The sequence below is a fragment of the Lissotriton vulgaris genome, chromosome 2_1 (assembly GCF_964263255.1).
Source record: "Lissotriton vulgaris chromosome 2_1, aLisVul1.2, whole genome shotgun sequence".
NCBI lineage: Eukaryota > Metazoa > Chordata > Amphibia > Caudata > Salamandridae > Lissotriton > Lissotriton vulgaris.
This window is the reverse complement of record NC_141687.1, coordinates 763,985,128-764,008,744: the sequence shown is the minus strand read 5'-3', so window position 1 is coordinate 764,008,744 and position 23,617 is coordinate 763,985,128. Positions and strand designations below refer to the sequence as shown.

The 23,617-nt window shown below is 43.2% G+C and overlaps 1 protein-coding gene across 1 annotated transcript in view; it reads right to left on the bottom strand.

The window, feature by feature from the left end:
• The window catches only part of PPIG (peptidylprolyl isomerase G), a 411,062-nt gene that overhangs the window by 281,999 nt on the left and 105,446 nt on the right, over nucleotides 1-23,617 (bottom strand). The window contains exon 5 of the mRNA XM_086956077.1: nucleotides 11,895-11,939. Within this exon, the coding sequence (XP_086812203.1) occupies nucleotides 11,895-11,939 (45 nt within the window). The remainder of the gene's footprint in view (nucleotides 1-11,894; nucleotides 11,940-23,617) is intronic.

Here is a 23,617-nt window from a genome sequence, read left to right as displayed (position 1 = left end):
GTAGTTGTTGGCTGTGCCTGCTGAGCAGGTCTGCTATCTGATTGTCTTTCCCTGGAAGGTGTTCTGCTAGGAGAAAGATGTCTTTTGGAATTGCCTTTCCCTGGAAGGTGTTCTGCTAGGAGAAAGATGTATTTTGGAATTGCCCACTTCCATATGCTTAGTGCCAAGTGGGACAGCTGTGGAGAGTGTTCCTCCCCGTTTCTGGATATAGTACATTGCGGTCATGTTGTCCGTCCAGATCAACACAGTCTTGCTGTAAAAGTATTTCTGGAATGCTTTCAGGGCAAGGAATATCGCTAACATCTCTAGTTGGCTGATATGCAGTTTCTTTTGCTTGGTTGTCCAGAGCCCTTGTACTGTGTAGTGAAGAAGGTGGGCTCCCCAGCCTGTCAGTGATGCGTCCGCTGTTAGAACTAGTTGTGGAACCGGCTCTTGGAACAGTCGCCCCTTGGAAAGGGTTTGAGAGTTGTGAGCGTGACGGTCCACCAACACTAGGTCTTTTAGTGGTCCTTGAGCCTGGTTCCATTGCCTTGCTAGGCATTCCTGCAATGGACGCATTTGAAGTCTGGCATGGGGGACAATGAATATGCAGGAGGCCATCATGCCTATGAGCTGCATGAAGACTCGAGCTGGCAGAGAGTCTTGTGTCTGATATTTGCGAATGAGCATCTGCATGCTGGCTATCCTCGCTGACATTGGGTATGCCTTTGCCACTGAGGTATCTATAGTGGCTCCCAAATATTGTTGTATGTGGGATGGTTGCAGATGCGATTTTGGGTAGTTTATCGAGAAGCCTAGGCTGTGTAGCAGCTGGAGTGTTTGGGACGTGTTTTCTGCACATTGTTGGTACGACTTTGCTTGTATTAGCCAATTGACCAGGTATGGGAACACATGAATGTGTTGTCTCCTGAGATGTGCTGCTACTGTCGCTAAGCATTTTGTAAACACTCTTGGAGCTGTGGTTACCCCGAAAGGCAAGACCTTGAATTGGTAGTGTTGACTTTCTATTGTGAATCTGAGATATTTTTTGTGAGCTGGATGGATGGGTATGTGAAAATACGCATCCTTGAGGTCCAATGTTGCTAGGAAGTCTCCTTGCTGTAGTAGTGGGAGCACTTGCTGTAGTGTGATCATACGGAAGTGCTCTGACAGTATGTATTGATTTAGGGGTCTGAGGTCCAATATTGGTCTAAGGGAACCGTCCTTCTTGGGAATAAGGAAGTATAGGGAATATACTCCTGTCCCTTGATGTTGGAAAGGGATTGGCTCTGTGGCCCCCTTTTCCAGCATGCATTTCACCTCTTGTTGTAGCAGAGTGATGTGTTCTTTGGACATAGGACGGTGTCTGGGTGGTATGTTTGGGGGGGGTAGAAGTGAGTTCCAGGCAATAACCATACTGGATAATTTGTCTCACCCACCTGTCCGTGACAATTGCGTTCCAGACAGGTAGGAATTGTTGGAGTCTGCCTCCGACCGGTGTTCGGTGGTCCGGAGGTAGCGTGATGAAGTCACTGTTTTGTGGTAGGGGGGGCTCTGGTGTTATTGCCTCCACGTCCTCTTCTCTTATTATTGTTTCCCCGATAACCTCCTCTGTTGGAGTTTTTGGTAAAGGAACTGTGTGTTGGCTTTGTATGATGATGATGTTTGGGAAGTATTGCCTCGTGTAGCTGCCCTGTATGAGGAGCGTCGAAAGGAACTTCTGTGTTGCTGAAACTGCAATGCTCCCATTGACTTTGCGATTTCTGTGTCCTTTTTCATTTTATCTAAAATGGTGTCAACAGCAGGGCCAAAAAGGAAGTCTTGGTTTACTGGTTGATTAAGGATGGTGGACTGCACCTCATTCTTAAAGCCTGAAATACGCAGCCATGCATGTCTTCTTAGTAAAACACTAGTGTTAATAGACCTGGCTGTGGTGACTGCTGCATCAAGCACACATTTCATGGAGGAGTTTGTGATTAACTTTCCCTCCTGTATGAGGTCATCAGCTTGGGCTTTAAAAGGCTCAGGTAGGTGTTGCATTAAGCTTTCAAGTTGGTCGTAATGTGCCCTGTCGTAACGAGCTAGCAAAGCTTGTGTATTGGCAATCCTCCATGAATTGGAGGCCTGTGCTGCTACCCTTTAACCTGAGGCTTCTAGTATCTTTGACTCCTTATCGGTGGGGGGGGGGGGCTTCCCCCGTTGTCTGTGAGTTAGCCCTTTTTCGTGCATTAGCCACCACTAGTGAGTCTAATGGTATTTGCCCTCTGATGTAGGTAGGGTCTGTAGGGGCTGCTCTATACTTTTTCTCAATCCTGGGATTGATTACCCGTGCCCTGGCTGTATCCTTAAATATGTCAGGTGCGTCTTTTAATACTCCCTTTAGCATAGGAAGTGTTCTGACACTTTTTTCCGAAGTAGGGAAGGTGTCAAAGAAGAAGTCTTCCTCTGCAGGGTCATTATGCATATCTTCATTGTGGTACTGTGCTTCCCTGTCTATTAATTGGTTGAAGACAATGGGGTCATCAGTGGATGAAGGCTTAGTTGGATAAGAGGACACATCAGGGATGGGATGGGTGTTATAAGGGTCAGTTGGCTCCTCCCCTGGTTCATTTTGTGGCTCAGGATCCTGTGGATAATCATAATCAGGCAGAGGGCCCTCCCCTGTGTTCCCCTCATTGTCCCCCATAGTGACAAGGAGAGTAAGGAGGAAAAGGAGTAGTGGGCATAATGGGATAGAATGGAATGAAGGGTCTAGATGGAGAGGTCCAAAAGTCCTTCTTTTTAAGTGGAATAAGGGAATGAGAGTCAGTGTCCAGTGGCCTCTTTTTCCTGTGCAGGATTGTCACTTTACCAGTCTCTGGATTAATATATATCTTTGCTTGGTCGTCTGCTGGATCGGGATGGAAGAATTCTTCCTCCACTGTTCTTGGTTGTGACTTGTTTGGGTCGACAACACCTTCTGCTTCGACGACTTTTGGTGCCTTAGTGCTTTTCTTCGGCTCGGGCCCGTTTTTCGAGTCGACCGGGTCTTTCGGTTCCACACGTTTCTTGAGCTCGACAGGCTTTTTTGGTTGACTGTCCTTTCCTGAGTCAATGGTCTTTTTAGGATCGACTGGTGTGTTTGGAGCACTGGTCTTCGGGTCGATAGCCTTCACCGGCCGGATTATAGGCTTCGATACGGCACCCTTCCCGTCGGCGACCTTCTTTGGTTCGGCGACTTTTGGCACGCCCGGCCTTTTCGGGTCGACGTCCTTTTTTGTGTCCGCGCCCTTCGGCTTAGCGTCCTTTTAGGGCTCGGCGGCTTGTTTCGGGTCGGCGCCCTTCAGCTCGACGTTTTTGTAGGGGGTCGACGCTTTTAGGCTGCACGGCCTTCTTCGGCTCGATGGTGTTCTTTGGATCGACGCCTTTAGGCTGTACGTTTTTCTTGGGGTCGACGGCCTTCGGGTTGACAACGTTTTTAGGCTCTGGAACCTTCTTTTGGATTGCGGTACTTGGGCCTGGGGTCTCTGAAGGTTTTGTTTTCGGTTTCAGAGCAGAGCTGGATGGCGAAGGTTTTTTTTAGATCTTGGTTAAGGCCTTTTGACGATGCCGCGACCGGAGCCTTTGTTAACGGGGTAATAGGTGTCGGGGCAGTGTACTCACGATGTGCCCCGGTGGGATCTCGTCAGCGGAGTCCGAGTAGTCCTCGACGGTGACGATCTGTAGGTCCGAATCTGGAGCTTCTTGAAGTTCCTGCTCATCATCGAAGATGTTGTCTGGTTCCGGTGCCTGTCGCTGCATCTCTTGCCTAGCGGCCCGTCGATTCTGTATGGTTTTCTTCGACCGAAACTGGGCGCAGGCTGGGCAGGTTTCTTCCTTATGGTCTGGAGAAAGGCACTTGTTGCATACTTGATGCTTGTCAGTATGCGGGAACTTGGAGGGGCATTGTGGGCATCTTTTAAACGGGCTCCTTTCCATCGACAGCAGGCCCACGTGGCGTCGAAAAGGCCCAACGGCCCGCGTCGACGACCGATTCAAGATGGAAAGCTTTATCGAGTCAAGAGGTACCGAGCGGCAACAATACCGTCGAATTCGAAGGCCTTTTGGCCTTTATAAAAGTTTACTTTCAATTCCGAAGTTGGAGTGTAGGAATAACATCCGAACCCAATGGCGGAAAAAAACAATCTGAGGATGCCCATGCACACTATAGTCCAGGGGAGGAGTCACCTATCTTGTGATACTTCGAAAACTCTTCCAAAACAACAAAATGCAATATTCCGGACCCAACACTAGGCGGCGATCTAGGCACAGATATGAATTCAGCAGCCCACATGCCTCGAACAAAAAATTACAGATGAGACTAGAGAAGCAGGTAGCATCACTGTGTAGAGGACTTTGAATGTGGAATTACCGATGAAACCAAAGAAGCAGCTAGCAGAGCTGCCTCGAGGACTAAGAATGAGGGATTGCCACTGGTAACAGAGATAGAGCTGCAGCACTGCCTAGAGTACTTAGAATGAGGATGTACCACTGGGGCGAGAGAAACAGCTAACAACACTGAATGAGGAATTACCACTATGACCAGAGACACAGCTGGCGCACTGCCTAGATGACTTAGAATGAGGAATTACTGACTGGACCAGGGTAGCAGCTATCTATCAGTATTGAACAGAGGACTTAGAATGTGGAATTACCAACGGAATCAGAGAAGCAGCTTGCAGCAATGCCTAGAAGACTAGAAATAATGAATTACGACTGGAACCAGAGAAGCAGCTAGCAGCACTGGCTAAAAGACTAAGAATGAGGAATTACGAATGGGAACAGAGACATAGTTGCAGCACTGCCTAGAGGACCAACAATGAGGAATTACCGACGGGACCAGAGTAGCAGCTAACAAAACTGCCTAGAGGGCTTAGAATGAGAAATGACCTACAGGACCAGAGAAGCAGCTAGCAGCACCGTCTAGAGGGTTTAGAATGGGTAATTGCCAACGGGACCTGAAAAGCAGCAAGCAGCTTGCCTAGAGGACTAAGAGTGAAGAATTACCACTGTGATCAAAAACACGGCTGCAGCACTGCCTAGATGACTTAGAATGAGGAGTTACTGACGGGCCAGAGTAGAAGCTAGCAGCATTGCCCCTAGAGGACTTATAAATGAGGAATTACCATGGGGACCAAGTAAGCAGCTGCAGCTTTGCTAGAGGACTTAGAATGAGGAATTACCACTGGGACCAGAGGAGCAGCTGAAACAGTGTGTAGAGGACTAAGAATGAGGAATTACCACTGGACTAGAGAAGCAGCTAGCAGCATTGATTAGATGACTAAGAAAAAGTAATTGTTACTGGGAACAGAGACATTGCTGCAAAACTGCCTAGATGATTTAGAATGGGGAATTGCCACTTGGAACAGAGACACAGCTGCAACACTGTCTAGAGGGTAGAATGGAGTAAATTCTGACAGGACCAAAGAAGCAACTACAGAACTGTGTAGAGGACTTAGAATGAGGAATTACCACTGGAATTACCACGGGGAACAGAGACACAGCTGCAACACTGCCTAGATGACAGCTTTATAATCATGTCCTACAGTCTTTTATTGTTACATGAATAGATTGACAAAAATGTATACTGATATTTCTAAATATTTACTTTTGCACTTTAATTTGAATTTTTTACTGCATGATGCAAACATGATTGCCAATAATGCAAAATTTGTGTTAAAAGGAGCTTTTAGCTCTGAAAAGGCTAAAGGTACTATTCTGTACATTATATGTTTGTTCTTTCCTTCATAGCACATTGACTTGAGTTTTTCAGTTTAAAATTTTTAAATGAATTCATAAATGGCTGAAAGGTTCTAACTAGTGTACATTGCTCCTCTCTTGTTACAAGAGGAAACAAAGAACTGTGAACGCTCTGGCATTTTTAAGCGCCCACGCATGCCATTAATATAAAAGTGCTGATGGCATTTTTTTATTTATTATGTTTATACATCACTATCATACAAAACCCAAAGCAACTAATTGGAGGAAAACAACACCTGCAAAAGCAGGGTGGGCTGCCAGTTATCGCAAAATATATTTTGGAAAGAGGAACACAAAAATAGAAAAACCAAGAACCAAAGAGCAGTGTGAAATGAGAGAATGAAGCACAACAGGGTGGTGGAGGTTTCTTGTTACTAGTGTGTAACAGAGGAAGGAGCAGTTTCTCTCCTAGCCTGGAAAACTAATGTGCTGCTTCTGTGTTTACTAATCAAGACGAGACCGCTCCCAGGCTTCTGTAGCAGCCTCGCTTTGGAAGCTTAGCTGGGGAGACATAGTCCTATTTTTATTGCTCCTTTGCACTTGTGAGAACTCTGAAAAATACGTTGCGTAAAAGAACACTAGCATGGTACTTGCAGGCAGTCACTCCGAGTTACAAGCATGGCCGGAGATGAGAAACACTGGATCTCACTGGTGAGCTCCGATACTTTGGGGCAATATTGTAAATGTTTTAGTGTCTTAATAACACATAAATTAAAAATGTGTCAACATGGATTAGAGGGCGCAGCATCTCAGTTTGTGTGGACACATTGCGGGTAGAACTAAAAGCGGGTGTCCTGGAAGGCTTTAAATGGGGTGCAAAAACTGGAAAGGTCTCTCTAAGGGGCGTGGCCAATGTAATTAAAATGTTGGCTTAAAACATGTAAACTGAAAATCTGTATGTAGCATAGTGTGCAGCCAGACTGGTATTTTGCTGCTCCCGTCAGTGCATCCAGATATTCAATACAACACATAACATTACACTTACAACAAGCTAGGGCTATTGCCTTTGGCAATGGTTCTCTGATGTTCTAAGGGACAGTTTTGTTGATCGGCCTGCACACAGGCTGGCAGGCCGGACCAGGCAACTACTATGTGCTCCTACTTACCAGCAGTGATGAGGTGGCCAGCTGTGAGGAATCTCACGCTGGTCTGGCAAGTTTGCTGTTTGGTTTCCTGATGTCAAGGGTAGTGTGGATGCAGTATAGTGACACAAGCTGGTGGTGCCGAGGCTGGTAGCGGTGATGCCTCTGGCTGACGTGCAGACTGGGTTTGTAGATCATAAGGTGGCCTGAGGCAGCTCCAATATGCAGACGGTGATGGGGTCTCACTGCATGGGATTATCACGACTATGAAGGGCACTCGGGCAGAAGTGCTGTGGCGCCCTAAACCACTGAGGACTGCAGGGGTGCTGCAGTCTGTCACAGCTCCATGCAGTGGTGGGATGTGGCCGGTCAGGGTTCCATGCACACATCAATGCTGCTGGTTGAGGCTGTATGATCAGTGTAAACAGTCAAGGTTCTGTGAGGGTGGTGGAGCAGGCAGGAGAAAGATGCTGGCCACGCTCCGAATCGGCATCTATCCAATTCAATTTGTAAGTAATTGGCAATACTTGCATTTCAATCATGTCAATAAAGCTGGGATTGTGAGCAGAGTGAGAGAGGAGGCGGCCAGGCGCAGAGGGCGCAAGACGGCAGCGGGACACATCTAGAGATGCAGCGCGAGGAAGGGAGACAAGAGAGATGCTCCATTGACATCCAAATAATATTGCTGGCGTAGTACATGGAAGACACAGGTAGATTAAGTGACTTGCCCAGAATCACAGAAAGGTGAACAGACGCTGAGACGGAGAGGGCGGAGCGAGTGAGTGGACGGGACGTGTGGGTGAGGAGAGAGGTGCGCGCTTGGGAGAGCAGTCTGATTTTTGGAAGCACATATTCGTGCTTGTGGCACGCCCCTGCTCGCTCCCGCGAGGTGGATGCCTCCACAAGCACGAGTATGTGCTTCCAAAAAGAGCAGAGCAACGTCTTAAGGTACTCCTATGCAGCGCATGCGCGCTGCGTAGGCGGGACCTAAAAAGGGTGTCCCACAAATGTACAAGACTGCTGAACCTTTCTAAATGACTATCACAAATACGCACTCAATACATGGGAAACTCCTACAAAGTTTTTAATGTGGTGGTACTTCACACCCCATAACATTTCAGAGCCATGTTTAGTTACTTAAAGAGTGGTTAGAGATGACAAAGAATTAGGTACAGTGTCTCTATAGAATTCCACTCCAATAGAGCCAGCAGGTCCTATTTGTGGGCTAATCTGGATAAGAAAGTCGATATCTACTCAGAACACCTATGAGAAAACTAAACATTGACAGCAAACTGTCTTAATAGATAGCAAAATCTTGAATGGACACCTTTTATGACATATGTGAGGGGAGAAGCCACACCTGGAAGAACAAGTTAACTCATCTTCGATAAATCACTTTCGAGTGGAATCTCTATCTAAGCGCAGATTCCTCACGTTTAGAATATTACTCAGGCGTCAGATTAGATCCAAATACTTTTACAGCAAGATCCTGCAAGCAGATAGGCTATGTTATGCACCATTTGTGCGAGCGGAAGTCAGTTTCTTTCTATGCTGTTCACACCCACAGAGCCCATCACTATATTCGCATGACCACTGTGCAGATCCCTAAATCTGGTTCCTTTTTAAATGAAAAAGAGTGCGGTTGATAGAATGAGGAGGCTGGAGGGTTGGCGAGGAATCTGCAGTTAGAGTTTCAATCTGTAAGAGCCATACCGATGCAAAAACTCAACGCTCTCTTGGGATCTAAACAATGCTGTTGCTCCTCTTCCTTGGAGGGTAGAGGTGGAGTAAAGACTGCTGATAATTTCACATGAAAAGGATTGACCACTTTTAGCAGAAAGGACGCCCGGGTCCAAAAAGTTACTACACCTCGCTCATAAGCTGAGCCGATATTACAGCGATGAGAAAGACGGTCTTCACAGTCAAAAGCTTTGAAGAGTGTACACATCAAACAAGTGAAGTCTAGGCTCAAGTCACACTGTGGCATCAGAAAAGGCTTTGGTGTAAACAAATGTCGGAAACCTTTTAAGAAACGCATCCTAATAGGCAATTTAAATAAAGAAGGCTGATCTGGCAACTGCAAAAATGCAGAATGAGTACACAAATTTTAATTGTACCCAAAACTATTTCTTGCTGGGTCAGACATAACACAAACAACACTTCAGAAAATGTGGCTTAAAGTGGGTTTATCTGGAGGGTGAAGCACCAAGCTTCAAATTTGTCCTGACCGACAACTTAAACCGATTTTGCTGAGGGCCGCCTTGCCACCAACAAGATATCAACCACTATGGGAGGTAAGTCAAATGCAGTCAATTGCTGCTGCTCAATCTCTAAGCAAGGAGATGCTGCACTGGCCTGGGTGTAGAACCCTGCCTTGTTGCTGCAACATAAGGTTCTCCCAAAGTGGCAGCCTGATCAGGGGACAGGTGGCTCATTGCTATGAGATTTAGCCCAATCCTGTGCCACTAGGAAGACCCAGGCATGTTCGTCCCATGTCTTTCAGAACTAAATGCAGGAGAGGTAGCTGTGGGAAGGCTTACAAGAGTCCTGAGCTTCAGTCTATGTGAAAAAGAGAGAGAGCACAAGAGACTCTGCAGGAATACTAGCAAGCAAAAGTGCTGATATTGCACGCTTTTTGCAGTAGTGAAAAGATTGAGCCAGGGTTTTCCCCATTTTTGGGAGATGCTCTGCACCGATCCGCTAAATCAAACACCTTAGTTTGTCTATACTGGTGTTTTTTCCAGGTGGTGCACCACCAGGAAAATCATCTAAAAGTTCCAGCTACTTCCAAAGACATTATTCCTCTTGGCAAAGGGTCCAAGACCTAAACCTGCCCTGCTTTTTGCTGTATCACATCACAGGGGTGCGGTCTGTGAACACCAGCACCAGCCTCTCTCCGATAGTGGGCAGAAAAACTTTCAATGCCAAGCGAATTACAAGTAGCTCCAGAAGTGTGATATTCAGCCAGACCTCAGCAGGAGACCAACCCTCTGATCTCTACATCGCCCAAGTGGCTGCCCCAACTCAGAAGTCATGTATCCATCACCACTATCTTCTCTTGATGGAGTAAGGAGAGGGGTCTGCAAACTGCCCAATCTCTGTGCAGCAGCCAATACAGTGGGTTTTTGCAGTCTTCTTTGAAATCTGGACATGATCGCAAAGATCCCTTGGGTGCTGTGCCCACTGAAACTTGACATTCCAGTGCAGAGCTCTTGTGTGTCATCTGGCATAATATTCCTGCAGGTTACAGGAGGCTAGCAATCTCAGCAGCCTCACAGTCATCCTCAATGGGATCCAAAACTGAAGTTGAAACAATGGGATCATAACCCAAATTTACTGACTCTCACTTCAGGAAGGAGGGCACAAAACTGTGACCAAAATAGCACTGATGAATGGGAGGGTGTGTGAAGGAGTCAGGGGCGACTTCGGCAAGTTGATAGTGAATTTCAACTATGTCATCCGGAGGGGGTTAATGACTGCCAGGAAGTAATGGGAGTAACATCCAGTTCCTTCTTCCGACCATAGAACCCTCCCTCTGGCCTCTTTAGTCAAAAAGGCCAGCACTTTATGCCACAAAATGGACAGGTGTTCCTTAGTTAGCCACTCTGAAGGTGGTGGAAGGTGAGGCGGAGTGGGGAGAAATTGATGGACTTACACTCGCTGGACAATTTGGAGGACCGACTTGTCCAAAGTGATTACATGCCAGCCCTGGTGAAATGCTGGCTTCTGCCTCTGACGAGGTGGCTGTGTCTCTGGAAGGACACACTAGAGTAGATATGCAGCTAAAGCAGCAGGTGGAGTAGGGGACTGAACTGCACGTTGTTCAGGATGTTGCCTTTGGGAAACAAAGCCTCAGCCCCTAAATGGCTGGAAAGTGTGCTTGTTTGGTAGTGTGAGCTGGTGGTGTGTGTATTGGCAACCCCAACCAGTCCTGGAGGGTGCGGGGAATTGTTGTTAGAATGGTCATACTGGGGCAAACAGGCCAAAGACATGTACTGTGGCCCTGCTTTCTTTAAAACGGCGATGGTAGAAGAGGAACTGGCGCAGATCATGAAGCTTGAAACAAAGTCAAATTAAAGCTGGGATCGGAACCCAAGGCGGGTCTGAGCACCAAAGGCAGACTTCTATGAGGAAGTCCAACAGGAGGTCCCCGCGCATCATTGGGGCCCAAAGGTGCAGCAGAGGAAGTAAGTAAAGTGCCAAAAAGGTACAGCATGGCTTTGAGGAAGGCCTCTAGCTGATGCTGTGCTACCAATGGACCAGGAGAGTCGGGTGCAAGATCAGAATTGTTTTTTTTGGAGATCATGATCAGGGGAATGAGACTTCTAGGCATGGTGAAGCACTGAGGTCTTCTCTGGAGTTCAAGAGTGGTGGGAAAGGGATGAATTATTAGCTCCAGATCCATGTCTGAAGGTGCAGAAAGCAAGGAAATGATATCAGGGTGCAGGGGTGGTGCTTATAGGTCATTTTCTAACTACCAATGTGCAGGAGTACTACTGTAAGGTTTCAGGTATGCTGTCTGGGCACTATACTGAAGGGGAGGAATCTGCAACTATAAGTATCCATCAGAATGACAGAATTGTATATACCAGAAATAATTCAATGATCAGGAGTAGCTAAGATGTCACTGATCCAGATAAACATGCTCAACAACAATGTGAGAATATATTGATGTGGCCGTGAAGCTTTAATTATGGTTACAGAAATCAAGAAAAATAAAGTATGATGCTAGCTAGACTCTTCACTGCTTTATTCAAAGTACCCTGTTGGGGATGAGCTTAGATCCGTTTTCCTTACATCAAAAGATACTTATGCAACAAGACAATTTTTGCTTTTATGTATTGCATCCGTCTGTACCATTAAAATCCACAAATAAAGTTGTTAAAAATAATTATCAACTTTGTAATGCAGCTGTCTGTTCCAGGCAAATTCTAAAGAAAAGACAATGAAAATGCAACCAGACAAATATTTGAATTTCAAATTCTATGTTGTCCAACTCCTCTTTGGTACAGGCTTGAATAGCTTAAAATGTAACTGAAAAACATGGGTAAATACCTTCGAAGAATCCACCATAGATAGATTCACCCCCTTTACCATTTCCTGAGGACAAAAAAGAAAAATACAATTACTAAAACAGCATATATTAAGGTCTAAATATCCTAGTGCACGATACACTAACGGAAACAGGCTTTGCCACTAATGGGTTGTAATAACTGGGCACAGAGTGAATACAACGTTTTAGACTGCAAGGAAACTTTGTGGTGCAATTTTGAGAGACTAAATTATCAAGATCACAATAATAAATTAACACACTTTAAAACAACAACATAAAAATATTTAAATAGACTACATTATTTGACTTTGACACCCCCCCCCCCAGAGGTTTAGCTTCAGATTGGGTTTTCAGCAAGTACTTTGCTTGTTTAAAAAGATAAAATTGGGGGGAGGGGTTACGGCGTCAACAAACATGGCCCCATCTCGATTCTTCTCTCAATCCCCTTTATTGTAGACCTGATATGTTGTCAAGTAAACTTGTTCTATGGATATCAGTTATTTATTGTTGTTAGTTTCACAACCGGTATATCTATCCTTTGTGTAGGTAAGGGAGTCATTTCTTTTATACGTAATTAACCATTTACTGTTTATTTCACTAACTACTTTGAAATTATTCATTTATTGTTTATTAGTTTGTTGTTCTTATTTTACCCATTAGTAAGCCTGGGTCTGAGGATCTTCTTTTAGATGTACCCACTCACATCTACAAGAAGATATGCAGACCCTGGCTCAGTAATGGGTAAAACAAGGTTTGGTATATGTGTTACCGTTAGATATGTTCCAATGTGTAACTTTTTTGAATGTTACCTTTCTTCAGTCTGGGTCTGCTTTTGACGTTTTTGCTTTCTACATTACTTTCTCCATTTATCCTATTTTAATCTTTTCTTCTCCTGCCTCGCCTTTTCTTTTCTATTATGACAGTGAATGTTACTGTGATTTTCATACAATTGTAAAATGAATCAAAGAGTTATTACTTAGAACATTAATGGCCTAAAAACCTTTTTAAGAGACAATGACTTTTGCTCATTGCTCATTTGCAAAGAATGAAAGGCCAATTGGTTCTATTACAAGAAACACATTTATTGGAGAGTGACCTATGTAAACTTCGGACACAGTGGGATGAGGATATTTACTATTCTCCAGCTTCCGGTAACAAGGCTGGAGTTGCTATTTTATGTCATTAACATTTAACTGTACAATTGATTTCTTAAAATCAATAATACTGAAATCGGTTTAGCAATGTATGTGGAACCAATAATCCAGATCCCCCAATTACGGTCTACTTTATCACAGATGCTTTTAAAATACCCTACTGTTAATTTCAAATTGGAGGTGATTGGAATCAGATAGCAGATCTCTTCTTAGACAGACATTCGATGGTTACATTCATTCCCAATACCACACAATTCTTTTCAGAAGGTAATGTCCCATAGTTATTTAATAGATGCATGAAGATTAATTAACCCAGACCTTAGAGAGTATACTTTCAATTCTTCATTACACCAATCTCAATCAAGGATAGACTACCTTTCCATTAGTAAAACGATTCAGTGTAGGAAGCTGGCTTTTATGTAGTGTACCAAAAGGAGGTACACGATGTAGAAAGTCCAGACGAGTCTTAAATTAATAATCTCAAAAGCTTTCTTTGGGCAAGTCATTTAGGCTTAGCAGAGGATAGTGTTAAAGCATTAGTTGGACACACAGAGCCAATAAATGAGAGACACACTCAAAAAGAAAATCAGGACCAATTTAGAAAAATAACAGGTATTTTTATATATATATATATCAACATCAAGAACTTGGTTACTGGCTAGTACTTTTCAAGTTATCAATTTTCACAGGTAAGTAAAATTGTCGCACAAATGGGTTTTTACACTGTAAAGCTTTTCTATGGAGAAAGAAACATATACTGCATACAGATACTTGCAATAGTATTTCAAGGGTCCCCTTTATGACAAAAGGTGTTAAGGGGCGAAGGTCCCAAGAACCGCTCGCAGTTTGGGTTAACTTGCCTTGGAGTGCCTAGGTGCAGAGGTACTGGATGGGTTGGCAGCCTTGCGGGCTACACCGGAGGCAAAGAGGGGGACCACCTAGAAAAAGGCTACAGAGGGGCGGGGAGGGGGCTTGGGGATAAGCCCGGGAGCTCACAATAGGGGGCTCAGTTTGTGAGGGTCTTAGGAACAAAGGGGCACAGTTCGTGTTCGTGGACCCAGGCAGTGGAGCTCGGGTGCAGAGGATTTTTGGAGAGCAGGGTCCTTGCGTAACAGTCACTCACAGATATCGGTCAGATCTTCAGAATGGGACAAATAGGACATCTGGGCAACTCTTGGTGCTAGCCTTTGCGATGCTGATGTCCTCGGTGGCCGGAGTCCAGACTGGACTTCAAACAAGCATTGGTTGCTGCAAGGGGGCAGGTTCCCCGGGTATTTGTGCATGGTGGGTCCTGGTGTCTGCAAACTTGGTAGGGAGATCGATCTGATACTCTGGAGCATGCTGACCTCCTTAAGGGTGCTGCTATGTCGGTGGACCCAGTGGCCAGCAGAACGGTGAACTGGACGTTGCGGATGGTGCCTGCAGGTTGCAGGGAAGTGGCTCCTCCACTTCAAGGGAGATGCTGGTTGGTTTGCGAAGTGCTGGCAGCTCTACAAGTTTTGGACGGTGCACAGCTGCAGGATGAGTCAGGTACTCCATGATAGTGGAGACAAGAGCAGTCAGGCAGGGGTTTGCCTAGAACATCCATAGGCTGTACTCCGTTCTCCACCTAAATACTAAATTGAGGGGCCTTAAGAGGAATGAAGGGTAGTGGTCAATGGGCTACGTACCCTTGGGGTCACTACAACCACTATATGACCACTTCTTGTGGGGATTGGGTGTAATAACCCTGAAAAACCAAAGGTGATTATGGACGGAGCGTTGACAATACAAACACTCACCCCCAGTCAACTGATCTGGGCTTAATCCATCACCGTTCTTTAGCTCACTCCACCACCCCAGTTCAGACATGGCCATATACAAATCAGTCTGACCCTGTGCCTCATGGAAACAGTCCAGCCCGAGCTGCCAAGCCATGTCTTCCATGGACCGGAATCAAGCTTCCCAGGACCGGTTTCTGGCATTAATAACCCTTTCCAAGAGTTCTTTATTCCACCTAAATCAAGACGGTGGAATCTTTCTTTCATGGGGCACATCAGGAAGCACAACTTAGGGGTGTGACTTGCCTGGTAGAGCACTACGTCTCCTTGCATGGCTAATTTCCTGCTTAGCTGGTGGGAAATTGGCCTACGTCTCCTTGCATGGCTAATTTCCTGCTTAGCTGGTGGGAAATCGGCCTAAGGGCAGGGGGTAGCATCTCAAAGGTGTAAGGGAAGCCAGGGTCGCATATCAAAGGCAGCAGGGGGTTTGAAGCGCCTGGACTTGGTATGCTAAATCACTAGCCATCCTGCCGGAGGAGGTGTAAACACCTACCTCCAGAGAAGGCTTTGTTTCTGGCCTCAGTGAGCGCAGGCTCTCAACTTCAGAAGGTTGAGAAACATGTCTGAGGTGTCAGGCTGGTCAATATCAGTCTGCCAGCACACTAGAGGCTGGGAGGTTTTCAGGGGGCACCTTTGGGTGCCCTCTGGGTGCATGTTTTATTAAGTCCACTACTGGCATCAGTTGGGATTTATTAAAACAAGGTGTCTGATACCAAACACCATAGGTTTCAGGGAAGCCATCTTGTAGCTGGAGAATTCGTAATGACCAGTATCCAGTGCATATACTTAAGATGGCTTACCTGTTCACTTGTACTATCTAGCAACTGAACTAGATAGCACAAGGACAGATCTACTCATGCAGATATGTCCTCACATGTAATATAAAGATACCTGCCTTAGGGCTATTAGGTCAGTAGGGGTCACTTACTTATATTGCATGCAGTATGTGTAGGCATGGCAAACAGGGGGTACACCAAGGGTACTCACAAACTTTTTTTCGGGGGCCAAAATTACAGTTTGCCTTGTGGCAGAGGCCCGCAATGATGAGCCTGCGGATGGGGACGGGAGGGGCGGGGCAACGCGGGGGCGCATCTACTAAAGTAAAAACAAATCTTCAGTGTACAAGGCAGGAATGCAAGAGCCCTGACTGTATGGTGCATGAGGCGGGTATGGCTGTGGTGTATAGGGTAGGGATGTCAATGCCCTGTGCTGTAAGGTTCATGAGGCACCGATGGTCGATGAGATGTACTGTATGGGGCAGGGGTGCAGAGGCAGTGTGCTGTATGAGGCACTGATGCATCACTTAGCTGGAATGTACGAGCAAGGGTGCGAGTTCACTATACCGTGCGTGTGAAATGGCACAGATGAGTTCAGGGGCTGCACATTTAACTAGGTATAGATCGGAAGCAGCACTACATGTGACAGGGATATTACAACCCTGGATCTGCACCTTTGAGAAAAACAATTAAAACGTGTTTATTTCCAGTAAGATTAATCTAGGTCAGTTAATCTTACATATACTCTTCCAAGTTCGGAGATGCCGTTTGAGTTGCTGGTCGAGTTGTATAAATGTAGGTCCAATAATTTCATTGATTAATTCATGGTCGCCCCCAATCTACAGCTGGGTCGGGAATCAATTATGAGTCAATTTCGCCCTTACTAAGGCACACGTCACTGGGTCACACTTGGATGCATTCCTACTCAATGTGTAAAGCGGTAACTCAGTGGCTACCGTGGTGCTACAGACACAGTACCTATAAAACACACTGAATGTCACTGAGCATCCATGAACACCATGCTTCGCACCACTACCACATTTCTAAGAGACCTGCTTGAAGAAAAAGCCAGAATCACAGCATGCTTTAAACAGTAATCTAGGAATGTTTACAGAGGCCTGCCAGCTCTAAGGAGGGAAACCAGGTTGGTACCAGGGAGGCTCGTAGCCTAAAATAAAGGAATCTTATTCAGAAGGCACTATAATCACATGTCCTCATTGGGAGGTGAAGGAGGGAGAACTATTGGCCAGGCATGTTGTGGTAACATGGATAAAAAGCACACCTTTACCTTGGGAAGGTTCAAAACTTGCACAGATTGATGCTGCTGAAAAGGCCAGTCGCACGGATATGACGGACTTATATTTATGACGGACCACCTACGTGGCTGCGACTATAGGTGTTTGGTTAGTGAGGTTTAAGATCTGCACCGCAGCAGTAGTCCACCAACCCCCACCCCACCCCCAGTGGCTGGTGCTGATGTCTATGCTGGGCTGGAAAGGAAAGCCAGCAACCTGCATGCCATACGCGCGACGCCCAAATGGCTCAAAGGGCTTCAGCTCCCCCAATGTGTGCCAGCCCGGGCTGAGACAGTTTTCCGGGGCAAACACACAGACAGTTTTTGAGCTGCCAGCCACACCCAAGTACTTCACACGTTGCTAAAAAACCATTCAGTTGTGAACGAGGCTTTATTGCATTGTCACCCCTTCTTAGAGCCCCTACATCTCACGTCACTGAGCAAGAAGGGGAGGGGGTACATGTAAGGAGGCGAATCACTAATTTCTTGAGCATGCTTCTTTGATTGCGTTTTTTTTTGTTTAGCATGAATGCGGTCCCGAGGAATGAACAACAGGCAGAACAAAGGCTGCTGACTACGTGCGTTAACCGTTGTTTTCCACAGGGGGGCCGCACCTGAAGGTCTGCAAATGGCCCGCGGGCCGTACTTTGAGTACCTAGGGTGTACACCATGTCGTGTTTTCACATTTATTTGCAACAATAAACAGAAGAGGGACACTGAAAAAACTGAATGAGTGAGGAAGACACCAGGGAAATGGGACCAAAACACACAAATCTCCCCTCACACATATAAATCTAATATCTGCAATAAGTCCATCCTATACTACAGGGGTCCAAAGCTGAATACACAACCTGTGTATTCAGCTTTGGACCCCCGTATTATAGGCAGGACCTCGACTCCACTTGTGGTGACAATATTTCCACGTTGCGTCAAAATTTCATCGTGGCACTGAGCCTAAATAACTGACTGCCGGACACAGGAGCTGCTCTACCAAATACAATCACGTCCATTAAAATTGTTCTATGCCCATGTGCCGTTTTTAGACACATGAATCACTCATGATTCATTATTTACAGGAAACTATTCATACCACATCTTTGGCCCCCATTCAAGAGCTTTTTCTGTTTATCCCATGAACTCTTAATCGAGGATGTACGAAGCCTGCGCTCATCTAATTCCTACTTGTATTGGGATTTATTTCAAACCAATGCTCTATTGTGAAAGAAGCCCGGTACCTATTTGAATATGGGTTTACAGCCAAGATATGGTTATTTCTAAAACATGCAAATAAATTTCTCCCTGAAGAAGGAGCTTGTTGATCTACATGGGATCTCCGAAACACGCGTTGGCGCTTTTTTTCCTAGTTTGTTTTGTTATATATTGTATTTTGTCATAATTTGTTTTGTCTAGCTTATTGTCAGTTTTTGTTGTTTTTTTTCCTTATGTGGTGGTTGGGGTGGTTACATGTATATTTACTTATAGGTACCCTACAATATCACTGTGCTCTGCTCAGGTCTTGTTTTATTGAATGTTTGTGATGCCTCATGCATTATATATGAAAATTAAGAAAAATGCATAGAAAATCATATAGATTTATGTATCTTGATAAATAAGTGAACTAAAAATTATTTTATAAAAATATTCTTGGTCTGTGGGGGTCTCTAATTAATGGACTTATTGTAAATATTAGATTTATATGAATGAAGAGTTTTGTGTGTTTTGGTCTTCACACTTGTTTGCACCATTTTATGTGGCCTGCAATTGCAGTCTGCATGGGTTTTTGTGGTGGGTCCCTTAGGGTGGCACAATATATGCTGCAGAAATTAGGGACCCTCTTAGGTACTCATGCCCTAGTTACCAGATGTACAACTTACTAGGGACTTCAAGAGGTGCTAAAGAGCTTGACAATTGGGGAATACGTACTTTGTTTTAGGGAAAAGCACTGGTGACCTGGTTAGCATGAACTCATTGCACTTCAGTCAAAACTGCATTAAATGGCAGGCAAAAAGTGGGGTTATCATATCAAAAAAGGGCCATTTCCTACACACCATGCTCCAGTTTGGTCAGAGTTTGGCCTGTTACACAATAGATCTAAATCCTCACACAGTAGGTTTAACAACACTTTGGGTGACCCAGCTTTTTTAGTACAATTTGCTCATGTATTTATTGCCTTTATTATGAATGATACTATTGCAATGCATATGGTTTGGGACGCCCTTAAAGCTGCTTCCAGTGAATTTATTATCAATTATGTGTCCCTGAGGGAAAAGACAGCTGTAAAAGAAGCTTTGGAACTTTAACACAAAATGAAAACATTAAAACACAAATTTTACATGGCAAAACATGATAAACAAAAAAACTTAGAGGAAATTATCAAAGCCAAGATAAAATTTAATAAAAACTTCACAAATAGGGCTTCAAGTTATTTATTAAAAGTTAAGGCTCAGTGTTATAGAGGCAGGAATCGATCTGGTAAACGCCTGGCCAATTACTTAAGATTTAAAAAAAGAGAAGACAAATGTCAATTCTATTCTATTCTCAATTCACAAGGATCTACAGTCTATAAAATGCAAAGACTTTCATTCTTTTTCTCCAATATTATTCAAATTTGTATCTTCCCGATACTACTCCTTCTGACACTATTAAATGATTATTTCTTGTCCTTCCATAAGGCCATTCCTCTCCCCTTAAGTCTTCCTTCTTTAGAGAATGCATTCACAATCCAGGCACTGGCTACGGTAAATCACCTGGACCTGATGGTTTACACAGTAGAATTAATTTACAATTCTCAAATGTGTTACTTCCCCTTCTATATTGACTTATTTCCCTTTTTCCTCTTCTAATTTCTCTGAAGGGTCCTTTACGGAGGCCAGGATAGGGCTCACTCCCAAAAAAGTAAAATATCTGATGCAGTGTCAAAATTCCAGGCCACTCTCTAGCATCAACACAGGTGGTAAAATGTTTGCTAAAGCTCGTGCTCTTAGATCAGAAACTGCTACTAGACATTTATTAGTTTTACACGCTTTTTGTTAAAAGATGCAATATTTCTGCTAATTCTCGCACTTTTCTCAACATAATTAATAAAGCTACTAAACTACAGTACTCAGTGGCAGCATTATCTTTAGACGCTTAAAAAGCATTTGACAGGGTTAATTGGCAATATTTGAAAAAAGCGTTTCAAAGGCATGAATTTGGTCCTAAAATTATAGATTTAGTGTTTCAACTGTATTCTTCCCCTCAATCCTCTATAAATGTTAATGAAACCCAATCATCCTATATTACTTTGAAATAAGGCACTAGACAGCGTTGCCTGTTATCACCTCTTCTTTTTATTTTGGCCTTGGATCCTTTTTTAAGTCAGTCCTCTTCATCATACTATAATCTTCACATTAAAATTAAACATATTAAATGTAATGCTTATGTGGATGACATTTTAATGTTTGTCATCTCCTGAATCATCCATCCCAGCTTTCTTCAAGGAACTACAACTCTATTCTCAAGTCTCAGAGTACAAACTCAATATTCGTAAATCAGATGTTTTACGCCTCAATATATAGTGTTATGGGTCAATTTGATCATGCAGGATTTGTATGGAATTCTTCCAAGTCTTTGGTATTTGGTACTGAAATTAATTTCAACACACTTGTAAAGCCAATGTCAATGAATTATTAGACAAACTCAATGCACACACACAAAAATGGTCTCCTTTGTACCTCGCATGGTGGAACAGATTAGATACAATTAAAATGATGCTGCTTCTTCTGATCAATTTTTCCCTTATGATGTTCCCAATTAATATACCACAAACAGTGTTTTCATGGATCGGCACAATACTTAAAAAAGGTCTATGGAATTAACAAAAGCACGCATTTCCCTTGCTTATCTTAAACTCCTGAAGGTGGAGTGAATTTTCCTGATTTTCCTTGTCATCTTTAAGCGGTTGGCATTAAACAAATTCAAAGATTTTTACTTTCTCCTAACTCCACCCCAAATACGTTATGGTACGATTTGGAACTTGCACTTATTCATCTATTCACATATTTATTAACATATATTATATAGGTCCTCTACTCTTAAAACTTGGATGCCTTCTGTTATACTCCACCCTTGTAACTTGTTGAGACCATATATGGTGTATACCCCGTCCTTGGGTCAATTCATTTTATGTTCAATCTAGTACACTAAAACTGTTACACATAAGTCTGTGTACTACACTGGAAAGATTGGATGGATAGGGGAATAATGACGGTGTCACAGCTGATGCATAATTATAGCCTCCTTGCATTCTCTGACACTTCTTGCTAATTTAACTTACCAAACTCACAGCTCAAAAAGTTTCAATTATTGCACAATAAAATAAATCCATTGTTTACAGATTTATTTCAACTTCCCTCGGACCCTTGAAATGCTACGGATAATAAAATACGTCATTCATTTCATAGTATAGCATCTATCATAAACTGGCTGGTTCCTCACATTTTCTAAAACTAGAATTGAAACCATATAGGAATCTGACTCAGCTTGCAAATGGTCGGTGGATTTCTGGGATAAGATATGGTTAAAACTTCACTACACTGCAAGTTCGGTCTCTTGAATGCAAACTCTATTTTTCTTTTATAACAGATTATACAACAAACTGAAAATGTATCTAAATCTATACTTGCAGGTCAACAGACATTTGGATGGTTTCTTCGATATTTTCATTAGAAAAAGTTCATTCTAGCAGGATTGCACAATACTTGGTCTCATGATCGCATTCTTGGTAAATTAAAAGACTTGCTGATTGCTATGAAGGTTATTGCATCCAAGTCCAAAACAAAAAACAAATTCAACAATGGTGGAATTTAATGTGTTACAATCATAGGTTAGATACAGTTCACCTTCATGCAACTTCAGTCGCAATCAAATGTGACAGACTGTGGTTTCCTGCTACTAATAACCTAATACAGATTTTTCACGGTATTAATTCAATTTTCCAGGATGTCTATTTTACTTATAGAAATTATTGTTGCTTTCATAAGGTTCACATCTTTTATTATACAATTGCTACAACTTTCGATTATTATCTTTGGTATTTAGATATATAATATCACTATTATAAGATCTCAATATCTTTTCTTCTTTCCTTTTTCTTTTTTCTGTTTTGCTTTATTTTTTATAAAACCTCATGTCTCTTAACAAGGTTACGGAAATGGTGCTCATAGATCTTCATTTTTACTGCATTGCTTAATTATTGAAGTATACTACCCCACATAGTTCTGTTTTATAAAATAATAAACCTATTTAACTAAGAAAATAAGATAAAATGGCGACTCTTGAATAAATTATTCAAACAAGGCATTAAAATATTACATAAGGCATTCATACAATTTCATGATCACAGATATATCCTCTTAAGCTACCAGAACTGATGATTTCACCTGGCAAAAACAAGCCCCAACTTAAAACAAATAAGTAAGTATACATACAAGTATTAAATTATCTTTAGGAACAATCATAATATTTCAGTGCATATGAAAATGAATCTGTGAGCAAGGTTTGTACTTTTCAGACTCTAAATGGTGCAATCCCATGTAGGGTATCGCAAAAAATCATTGTTCTCCAGTTGTATCAGCTGGCATTAATTAAATCTATATTTCATCTACACAGCAATAGTAGGTTCTAATTTGTATAAATGTACATCATGTGAAGTGGGCTATTTTAAACAGAGGTCACTTTAAAAAAAAGCAGTGCCTTATATGTTTCTTGGAAAAAAGAGGATTCAAAAGGATCTTGTCTATGGTATGCAGAGGATGGAGAAGGGAGATGAGCAGTAGTTGCATAATGGGCACAAGTCCTAAACAAAAGAAGTGGGTGTCTAACCAAGTTGGGCAGTATGCAAGTGACATCACAGCGTGAGACATCACACTTAGGATCACAGGAAGTGGCATCTCAAACCATGACCACTGGAAGTGAAAGCACAAGAAGTGACATCAGATCTTAAGACCTAGCATACATTTTTAGCAGGTCTATCAGGAGTGCAATTAAGCACATTATAATATTTTACAAATGAGTCTGGGAAGGGCCAAAAAAGTGACACATCCCAAACGCAAAATCTGGGCCTCAACTTGTACATTATTTTTTTTAACTCTGCCACAAAGAAATTGGCAACAAAGGAGAAATGTAGCAGTAAATCTGTTATGCTAAATTAGTTGCAAATTCTGCATTTTAAAATATCTTATGGGGTTAAGGCACCTGCAGCAGAGATCGTTGTGTGGCCAGTAGATCTTAGGGAATACTAGGAATGGTAAGATAACTTTGGAGGTTAACATATTTGCAGGAGGGATCAGAGTTTGGTCTAGTTCCAATTATGAACCAAAGTAGCATAGAGGGTTAATATATCCCATGCAAAACACATCATCTGAAACGATGATTAGAGGTTTTTCATTTTATGTAGACGAGTTAATGGGATACTGCTTTTTACACATAGATTTTGTTAATTATAGTTCATAAATTACAATCCTTCTAATACAGCACAGTAAGCTATGAAGGACATGTGACTCCTAAGTCTTGTAGTCCTACCGTCTTTTGTGACACATCCTGTACATAGATTTGCACACATGATCGTTAAAGTATCACGTGTAAGTGTGATGTAAAGTGCTCTGACACCCTGTATTGCGTTGAGCAGCCCTATAAAAGAAA